Genomic DNA, 10,927 nt, shown 5'->3' on the forward strand with positions numbered 1-10,927 from the left:
GATGACGAGAGGGAAAAGATGATTTACAATCAAGACCTTGTTTTAATAGTAAAGATGACCAATGGTAGGAGTAGGGCAGTCTTGGATCGTGTGCCTCACAAGAGAAACAACCGTCGCATCCATCTTGCTCCCCCTCCTCTCTTCCCTCCGGCGGTTACGCCGTCGGCTATAGGAGCGGGACACGTCCTCTTCGTTCCTTTTTAGCATGTTTTTTTCATTTCTCTGTACCAAGTGGCGGCGGTGAGGACGCATCGAAATAAGGTCACTTCGGCCTATTCCTACCTCAATGGCATCCAATTGGGCGTCAACGAAGAGCATGTCGGGGTACGTGTAGTCATATTCGGTTCTGAGTTGTTGGGTCTATCAAGCGAATACTTGCTTGGTTATTGGCACGATGACCTCGACCTCTTCATTTGTTCTATTCTGCGGCAAGCTTCATTTTCCGCAACCCTATGGATTGGTGGTGGAGAATTGCAACTCTGCACTGCACGGAGTGTTGGCCCAATCGATGTTTCTTCAGCAGCTACTAGATCTTGTTGTTGGCGGCGAGTGACTATTGCAGACTTCAAAGTTTTGTATGGTGATGGAGTTTGCCAGGTGTGCCTATCCAATGTATTCTTTAAGCTCCGATGGACAACGAGAAGCGAAGGAAAAAGACGATCACTGTGATTTTTTTATGGACAACGAGAAGCGAGGGAAAAAGATGACCATTATGATCTTTTTGATGTAATTGGATAGTTGGTTGTGCGTTGCAATGCGGTATAAATATTCTAGTATGTTAGTTCATGATTTACCTGCCCATATTAATGTGATTCTGTAAATAAATGTTATCAAATCTTGCCTATGATTTACCTACCTAAATAAACAGTAGGATTTTATTTGATGGTCAATTGTTTGGTAGAAGCTATTGGCTTATGAAAGACATAGATTTATTTGACAAGTTAATAAAAGGCATGACAACTAAGGCAAATTTCAAGAAAAATCGATGCAAATATGGGAGACAGGAGATAAAATATCAAAATGAAGAGATGAACATAAGAATGTACATAAGGATAGACAAAGGATGAGTTGAACGACATATCCTTACATTCTTTTTAAGTAGGAAAGATTTACTCCCTTCGTTCCTAAATATAAGTCTTATTAGAGATTTCAATACATATGAATGTATATAGACGCGTTAGAGTGTAGATTCACTCATTTTGCTCCGAATGTGGTCCATATTGGAATGTCTAAAAAGACTCATATTTGCACTCCATCCGTTTCTAAATAAGACCTTTTAAAGATTTCAATACAAACTACATACGGTTGTATATAGAAGTATTTTAGAGTGTAAATTCACTCATTTTGCTACGTACGTAATCTATATTAAAATCTCTAAAAGGGCTTATATTTAGAAACAGTTAATTGTCTACCATGCCTTTTGGTCTCTTTTCTATATAAAAATATGCAAATAAATGAAACAACCCCAATACAATATCCTCTATGCAGTCCAGACCAAATAATAAGCAATACTACTCTCCGTTTTTAAATATAAGTCTTTTTAAAAATTCCAAAATAAATAACATACAAAGCAAAATGAGTGGAATATGTCTACATACATTCATATGTAGTTGGTATTGAAATTTCTAAAAACACTTTGGGGGGAGGGAGTACGGTAATACAGTACAGTAGTACAGTATTAATTATGATACGGAGGGTGTGCATGAAAATACCGTCATTACTGCGGCCAGCAGCTTCCTCCCGACTTCACTCCCCCCTCCCCATCCTCTCCTCGTAGTCTCCGCCGGACGCCGACGCCGACGCCCGCCCCCTACCTGCGGCGAGACCCCAGGCGCGGCGGCGGCGGCGGCGGCGGGACCTGCTCAGATCCGATGGGGGCGACGGAGCCGCAGTGGGTGCTGATGGCCACGGGGCGGTCGCCGACCAACATCGCGGTGATCAAGTACTGGGGGAAGCGGGACGAGGCGCTCATCCTCCCCGTCAACGACAGCATCAGCGTCACCCTCGACCCCGACCACCTCTCCGCCACCACCACCGTCGCTGCCAGCCCCGCATTCCCATCCGACCGCATGTGGCTCAACGGCAAGGTGAGCTCCCCCTCCCCCACTGCCTGGACTTTTTTTTTTCTTTTCGCCCCACGCTCGCTTGCCCCCCACTGCCGCCGCCGCCGCCGCTACGGCTGTCTAGATGTTCTGTTCTAGGGTGGATGCGGTCGACTCCTCGGCTGAGTGTCCCTGTGGTGATCCGCCAGATTTCAAGCTTGAAAGAATTTCTGTCTCGTGTTTCTGGCATTACACGATGGTTTGGGCAGTGTGAGTGTTCGTCTAGTCAAATTGGCTGCCCCTTCTTAGATCTGGACCGGGACCTGTTTCAAAGCTCGCTGCATTTGCAAAGGCAGTTAGCGGAGCTCTGAAAATTTGTCTTGTAAAGAAAAGCCAAAAGGCACATTTCTGTTTCTGTTGTCTGCACTAGCGTCAGTACTGTATTGATGCCCAGCTCATGCTTTGGACATTGACTCTAGGTAAGTGGCCAGTGCAAGGTGATTCTATAGCGATGCTTTAGCCGGAATAACGGAATTGCTGTCTGATCAGATGGTAGTGTGATTCTGATTCAGTCATCCTTTTGATTTGGAATTGGGCAGGAGATCTCATTGTCGGGCGGGAGATTCCAGAGCTGCCTGAGGGAGATACGGAAGCGGGCTCGTGATGTCGACGACGAGAAAAAGGGGATCAAGATCAAGAAAGAGGACTGGGAAAAGTTGCATGTCCACATAGCGTCCTACAACAACTTCCCAACCGCTGCCGGTTTGGCCTCTTCGGCTGCTGGCCTTGCTTGTCTTGGTAATTCTCCTAGTTCAGATGCCACTGTTATAAGTCAGGAAAACATATGTATAACCAAAATTGTGAATATTTCGTGTCAGGCTTTGATTTCCTTTTGTTTTCTGCTGTTCTACACGCACCCGAGTTGTGTTTAGTAGCAGAGGGGTTTCTTTCTTATTCTCTTGCCAACATTAATCTTGATGTGGGTAGATGCATTTCTAGATAGAAGTGGACGGTGCTCCTATCGAGAGGTTTCTACCTTCCAGATACACCTTTGTGAGCTATTCATAATATTAGGGAAACATTATGGTTATCCAACTGCCTAATACTGCCCTGAATCCTGCTGCTAAGGCTGTCCTATTTATCTGCAATTTGTTCTTTATTTGGTTGTATAGAGGCACCAAAACATAATAAGTAGAAAATATGTTTCTTGGTTCTGGTCTGCTGGTTAATCTTAGAAATGGCTGGTCCTAACAAAGTTCCATGATATACTGCTAATATCTGGTCCCAGGTCTTGTTTTGTCCTAATTGACTAACACTTCTCTGCATGCTTGTTTTGTACAAATATCGATTACTTTATTTTGTGTCTTGAAGTTTGATAGTGCTATCCAACACAAAATGACTATTTTGATCATAAACATGCTAAGCGCGGTCTTGCTTTCATGCCAATAGCACAGCACATAATTACTCATTTGAATACTGTTTGCAGTTTTCACCCTGGGGAAGCTAATGAACGTGAATGAAGATTACGGAGAACTTTCTTCAATAGCAAGGTATGTATGGAAACATTATGTAGCAACACCCTGTTTGTGCTCTATCCTGTTTGCGATGTTTGCTTGATGGTATAGCGCAACAATGGAGTACTTCATTTTGTTAAATGATAAGCTAGCAGCTTGATCTTTTTTGGGGGAAATCTAGTTGATTCCTCCTTATGGGTGTTGAGCTACTTTGTAAACCAGGCACCCCCTGTCTTCTACCTTTTTTTATACTTTATACCGAACTTTAAGCTTTGAATGGAAAAGCTAGGCCAAGGCCTTTCATCTAAAAAAATGATAAGCTGGTGGATTTATGTCTTCGCTTTCCTTATATGCTTCTCTTGGCTAACAAATTTCAGTGCAGGCAGGGGTCTGGAAGTGCATGCCGCAGTATATATGGTGGATTTGTGAAATGGTGTATGGGAAAAGTAAGTTATCTCTTGGTTATGGCAGAGAAACTGTATTTGTTAAAATACATGCTTTTCTCTTGGAAAACGATTGAGTTTGACTTTATACTTGCAGAATGACGACGGAAGTGACAGCATGGCAGTACAGCTTGTTAACGAGTCACACTGGGATGATCTTGTTATAATCATAGCAGTGGTATGTCAATGTGATCTCTGTTATATAACATGATCTGTTTCATATATTTATCATTGGAAATTGCTCATTGAGTCATGGTTTCATTTACACCAAATCTCAACTAGCTAGTGACACCATTTTACCATTTTTGTCCCAACTTATTTTCCTATTATGTTGCTTTGTGGAATTAGGTCAGTTCAAAGCAGAAGGAAACCAGTAGCACCAGTGGGATGCGAGACACTGTTGAAACAAGCCCCCTCTTGCAGTACAGGGCCCAGGTGAATGCATTTTCATCTTTAACTTGAAATGTTTTGAACGGTTCACATGATGTACAATTATTCTTATAAGAATCGTCATGAAGCTGCAATATGAAATCTGAACTGTAATTTTATCCCTCCTGTTCTGTGGACCGTCAGGTTTTGTGGTTTTGAAAAAAAACCCGAAGTGTTTTGGAAATTATACTGATCAATCTCTTTAGCTGCACTTCACTGTTTCTTGCACTGACTGTGCACTGCACTGTTTGTTGTATTCCAGACTGTAGTGCCAAGTCGGATATTGAAAATGGAAGATGCTATCAAGAATCGTGATTTTGAATCCTTCGCCAGGTTAACTTGTGCCGATAGCAACCAGTTTCATGCTGTATGTTTGGACACGAGTCCTCCCATCTTCTACATGAACGACACATCACACAGGTAGTTTTTATCGCAGTCCTGATTTTGAGGATCTGTTCCTACTGAAATTCCAGAGTTAAGAATTGCTCTCTCAACCAACTGCAGGATAATTAGCCTTGTGGAAAAGTGGAATCACTCGGAAGGAACACCACAGGTATATTCTGTTCCTGTTTAACACGTGCTACCTTTTCAATTCTCTGAACTGTGTCTGCTGCCTAGGGATCTTAAATATAGTTCTGGTATCCATCAAGGCGGGCTAAACTTAATTATGACATGGCAGTACAAGGAGTTTTTACTGCACTGGACCAAACATGTATCAGTAGCATCACTTGTTGGAGTAATTTATCCTAATTTAAAAGGTGTGAACCTTGGTAAAATCATTGCATGTTTCTGAAAAATAGCGAAAATATGAGTCATGCTTATGCTTTGAAGTTTGAACCCTTGATTTTGATGGAACATATTTTTTAGAGTCCTTCCTGAGTACATGAACTATTACTAGTAGTAATAGTAATAGTTCTGGAGCTGCAGACTTAAAATACTTCTATAGTTCTATAGGTGTTGTATCTATCAAATAGCATCGAAAGTTTGAATTATGAAAAGAATTCATAAGAAATATCTTATTGTATTTCCTTCATCAAACGATGAAACTTCATTGCAATCTTGGCAGTATTATTTGTCTTTGTCTGGCATGCATTTCACCTAAACTGCAAATCATTGGTACTGGATGGTGTGATTGATCTGATACCGAAATTTGATTTCTTGTAATTGCAGGTTGCCTACACATTTGATGCTGGGCCTAACGCTGTCCTAATAGCACGGAACCGCAAAACTGCCACCCTTCTCCTTCAGAGGCTCTTATACACTTTCCCCCCACAGGAGAATGACTTGGACAGGTGTGTCTGGTATTATCAAGATTAAAACCTAGTATTTATTTGTTTCTAGGTATACTACAAACATGTGCACCTCTGACAAACATGATCATGGCAGCTATATGCTCGGTGATAAATCGATCCTAAGCGATGCTGGTTTGCAATCCATAGCCGATGTCGAGGCCCTTCCAGCGCCTCCGGAAATGAAAGCTCCAAACCAAAAATTCAAAGGTGATGTTAGCTACTTCATCTGTAGCAGGCCTGGGGCCGGCCCAAAAGTTCTCACCGATGAGGGCCATGCCTTGATTGATTCAGCCACGGGGCTTGCGAAAGGAGTGTAATTTTGGACGACGATAGGTTTCCGTAACAGTCTTTGGTTGAGATTAATGTAGAATTGTCACGTTGTTGTACACTCAGTACTTTCGTCATTTTGATCTTGTACTGTACCTTCGATCTTGTACTATTTCCATCATTTTGTCCCTGACTGTTGTAGCCGCTTAAAGAACATGTATATTTCTTCAATAAAAGTTTGTGGAATGAATTATCATTTTATCGATCTCATTTTCTGTATAGTCCAATGCATGGATGGAATCGTTCTTGTTACTTTGGCATCCAAAAATAATAATAGCACATAAGAGCATGAGGACTTCAACAAATTGTTACTTCTGGTGTTCTTTATACTAGATGATCGAAAATTTTAACACAGAAAGTATCTAAAATACATTTTTCCTTTTCCAGTGTAAGTATTTGATTGCAACACCTTGTGAGGAATTTTTTTTAAATATGAACGGAAATGATATCTAGCGAACGTTCGTTGGGAGCCAATCTTAGCGAACGCCTTCCCTGACGTTGCATGGATCTTGGTGCAAGGCCGACGCCACGTAGATAAGCTAGAGTCATTCATTGTAACCCGTTTCCAGGCAAACACCCTCTTTCTATCTATCTAAAAAATGCACGAACCAATGTGGGTGAGGAGGGTTCAAAGCGGGGGTTTGTGAAATCTTGAGTTCAAGATGCTATATGTATCCTTGAAGCTATTTTGTGTTTTGATTCAATTTCTCATTTGAAAATTTGACCAAATAAAATCCAGAAAACCTGTTTTTTCATTTCATCTATTTGAAAGGTCAAAGTCCTATTTTTTTTGGCCATGTCCCGTTTTTTTACAAGTCCATGGCAATATTTTTGGAATTGTTTTCCACTTTATCACGTGGCAGTTTATTATTTAAAATATGGCATTTTTAGTATTAATAACTTGCCATTTTTATTATCAAGATGATGTAAATTTTATTATTAAGTGGATTTATTTTTTATTGTTGAGAGGATGAGATATTTATTATTGAGAGGATGGCATTTTTATTAGTAAGACAATGATATTTTTATAATTAATGGCATGGATTTTTTTTCTTTTATTGGCCAAGGCAATCCCTGTGTGTGATTTTTTATTTTATTTTTAAAATGAAACAATAGAATCTAACTTGGGGCTTATCCATATAAAATATTTCTTATTTAGAGGATGAAAGTTTTCTAAAGTTTAGCATGGCACTTTTATTTTGTAGATCACCCGGCCTTTTTCTTATCATACTCATTGTAGATTTATAAATGAGAGAAATGACAGTAATATAGTAGCATGACATTTTTTTCCATAATTAAGATAATGGCAATTAGGGTTATCTTTTGATGATGACATTTTTTCGCAAAAAATACTTCCTCATTGCTACTCCCCTGTTTTGAAATAAGCTTTATAAAACTAGTACAAAGTTCAGTCACTTATTTTGAGACGGAGGAAGTACATTATTCAATGGAGGGAGTAGTAAGCTAGGCCTCTGGGTCAACCAGCGGTCGGGCCAGAGCATTCTGGCGCAGTGAGCGTCAAGTGGGTGTGCCCACCAACGGCGGGGAAGCAAGCAACCAACAACCTAGGATTCCATTTCGGCCCACGGACTCCTCCCCTCCCCGTCGTCCGGGTCTCCTCGTCTTCTCCACAACCCACCCCGCAGTCTCGCTCTCGCGCACTGCCGCTCTCGAAATTTCGCGACTCACTCTCGCGTCTCTCCATCGCCATGGAGATGGAGGCGATGGGGAAGCAGCAGAGGGAGGAGGCGCTCTGCTGTTGAAGCAAGCAGGTGAGCTGATTTTGTGCAGCGATTGGTTTGTGCAGCGATTGGAGGAGGAATGGAGTATTGCATAGGATTGGATGTTGCTTCCATTGGTGCAGGTGAACATACAGTATAAATTCAGTTAGACTTGCACTTTGTATGCTTTCAGTATTGGTGAACATACAGTATACATTCAGTTAGCCTTGCACTTTGTATGCTTTCAGTATTGGTGAACATACAGTAGATAAACATACAATATAAATTCAGTATGAACAGTACTGGTGATAATTGAATTCAGATGGGAACATCCTCAGGCCCCTGTTCTTATTCTTATTCTAAAAATTTATTCTTTACACTTTATTCTTTGGTTACTTCAAGTGAGTAACTACAATAACTTCAAGTGGGTAACTCCATTTTCTGATTTTTTTTACACATTAACCATGATATTTGTTCCTCTGTTCTGGTCATAATGATAATCTGATTGCTGAACCCTTAATCATTCTCATAATCTGAATGCAACAAGAGCATCCAAAATCTGGAGCAAACAATGTTTGAAATTTTCCAAACTTCTGTTGAAAAGTTAACTGAATTTTTTGTATCAACATTGCAACATTTCAGCATGACAACTCAACTCAACTCAATTCAGTAAATTAAATGGCATATTGCAATATTTACAAATATTCAGTTAACTTCTATTAACATTCAGTTAACTGAAGAACATGTTTATCCAGACCAAGAACATTCAGTTAACTTCTTTGACATTGGAGGTGAACACATTCAGTTAACTTTTTTGCAACATTTATGCAGAATACATGATCAATTGCGTTTGAAATTAATGAACAAGCGCAATTTGCAGAAATTGGAGCCCGGGTTCTTCCTCTCACCGGCAGCAGCACGAGCAGGGGATTAGTGTTTGAAATTAGGGTCTTCTGAATGTTGTTTCCTTGTTGCTGAAGATAGCTGACTCTGAGGAATGTAGGTAGGCTGGCTATGTCGCCGAGGTTGAGAGGGAGAGCCCACCACCTTTTCTGATTAATGTTGTTTAGGTTTAGAGATGGTCCTAATCCTAATCTAATGTTATCTCACCTAAAAGAAAAGCATCCTAATCTAATGTTATTTCTGATTTCTTTTGCAAATGTTACTGTTCGTAATTCCCGAGCTTGTGTAACGTCTTTGTTTTATTGCTGTCCATTGTGAGTATTCTTATGCATGATTGCTTCTTCAGACTACAAATGTAGCTGGTGCACTCCGGGAGGCGAAGAATAAACTTGAGAAGAAGTTGGATGATCTTACTTTGTAAGACTTACTCTCGAAAGGAGAATGCGGGTATATTTTTCTCTGTCTTCAGTGCTTTTATGTTTATTGTGGTCCCTTTATTTTCGATGTGCTACCCTGCATGTCGTAGTTTGAGACAGTTCTGCTTGTTCCTGCCAGTATAAGGACAAATACAATTTCGCCTACGAAACTTCCATTCTTTCCCTGTTCTGTTTGTGTAGATTTTCTTCTTATATAAGATACACATAATTTTTTTTGTTACAAGCAAATTAGATTGGTCTTCTGTATGTTCAAATGTATCCATAATTTTTTCTATTTTATATGCACGTACCAATCTTGGTCTTCTGTATGCAGGGTACACTCCTGATGGCTGATGATGTTTCACAACCTCTTCTGCAGATTTTCAGAATATCGACGGAAATATTGCGTTGGAACGATCCCGGGTCGGCGGGGGCGGCCAGACTAGGTGGCAAATGCGGTGCACAAGTTGAGGAGCGAAGGTAAAGAGGAAAGGCCACAACAACCTGAGCAGCGGCGAGGGGATGGAGCAGCGGCTGCGCAGCTGCGTCGACCCGAGCAGTTGCGAGAGCGAATGAAGCTGCGGTTGCACAGACAAGCTTGTGGAGGTGTCAGTATGCACGCATGCGTCCCTGATTTGGAGCACGCCTCTGGCCTGGTAGGATTCTCGCTCTGCCCCGACCTCAAGGGTGTTCGTCTATCTGTGTCGTGCTCGGGACGATGCACTAATGCAGGTGTGGTTCTTCAACTTTTCTTTGTCTTTTTGTTGGTATGTATATCTCCGAATCTTGTGAGCCGTGATTTTCATGCTGCCATGTATGCCATTGTGTCCTATATAATGATTCTTCTTATTATTTTTGAATGGCATAATTATTCTTATTGAGGCACTGCCGCTGCCTATTTTGCTTATAGTAACATACTAATTAATACAGGGAGAGAGTACGATTTTTTAACACAATCTGCAGTACCCGTGAGCCTGCCCATAGGTAGATATGGATACATTTTGTAGCTTCCATTCTTGTTTTCTCTCATTGAAATTATGAATTTGGAAACTAATCATGGAGTGTCTAGATTGTCTGCTATATTACCAAGTGCGCTGAAGGAAAAGCTGCTGCCACTGTTGATGACCACTCTAGGTGATATAATTCATGTTTGCTTTGTTGTTTCAGTAACTTCCTGTAGCATATTGGTTCCATCTTTTTTTTGCATCATGGTACATTATTCTCATCTTGATATATATAATTTGGTCAACTGAAGATTTGAGTGCAGGGTAGAATTCTTGGTTGATTTTAGAATTTCGTTGTTGATTACTTGGCCAACAGACTTTTATGAAATTCAAGGCGTCATTTAGTGTACTATATGTCATATTTGTCTTATTTCTATACTCACAATATTTCGGCATCGTCTAAACAAATGATGCTAAATTGATATAATCATTTTGGATCAGTGTCATCTTCTCAATGCTGAACAGCCAAAATATATACATAGTGAGCAGTTCACCGCACATGCTCATACGTCATATTTATGTACTGTTTAACATGGCAAAAATTGGTCAAATATTTAAATATTTCTACTGTTTAACACAGCCAAAGTATATACATAATGATCAGTCCTCGGCTGCACATTAGATCCAGCCTCCCTCCCTTGACACCATTCTTCTTATTTATTATTATTTCTTTTAAAAATATCTTTAGTTTTATTTTCTAGCTACTTCAATTCATTCGTATATGGTTAGTTCCATCGCACTGCGAGGATGATCCATGGCTGGTCGCGGACGATCACCTGCGAGGACGATTCATGGCCGGTTGGGGATGGTCAGTTGCATCACACTGCGAGGAGATG

General features: G+C 40.6%; 1 protein-coding gene and 1 long non-coding RNA gene across 2 annotated transcripts; both read left to right on the forward strand.

The window, feature by feature from the left end:
• Positions 1-1,710: 1,710 nt before the first annotated feature.
• On the forward strand, positions 1,711-6,246 carry LOC125510973 (diphosphomevalonate decarboxylase 2-like). The gene is made up of 10 exons (XM_048676259.1): positions 1,711-2,087; positions 2,642-2,840; positions 3,529-3,592; positions 3,939-4,002; positions 4,097-4,177; positions 4,348-4,434; positions 4,691-4,848; positions 4,933-4,981; positions 5,599-5,720; positions 5,815-6,246. Exons 1-10 carry the CDS (start codon positions 1,872-1,874, stop codon positions 6,035-6,037), a joined length of 1,263 nt encoding a protein of 420 aa, XP_048532216.1. The 5' UTR covers positions 1,711-1,871; the 3' UTR covers positions 6,038-6,246.
• A 3,385-nt stretch (positions 6,247-9,631) lies between these two features.
• Positions 9,632-10,661, forward strand: LOC125506160. The gene is made up of 3 exons (XR_007282595.1): positions 9,632-9,819; positions 10,018-10,071; positions 10,157-10,661. It is a non-coding gene; the product is annotated as an uncharacterized LOC125506160 (long non-coding RNA).
• The last annotated feature ends 266 nt before the right edge of the window (positions 10,662-10,927 follow it).

The sequence above is a fragment of the Triticum urartu genome, chromosome 5, assembly GCF_003073215.2.
Source record: "Triticum urartu cultivar G1812 chromosome 5, Tu2.1, whole genome shotgun sequence".
Classification (NCBI taxonomy): domain Eukaryota; kingdom Viridiplantae; phylum Streptophyta; class Magnoliopsida; order Poales; family Poaceae; genus Triticum; species Triticum urartu.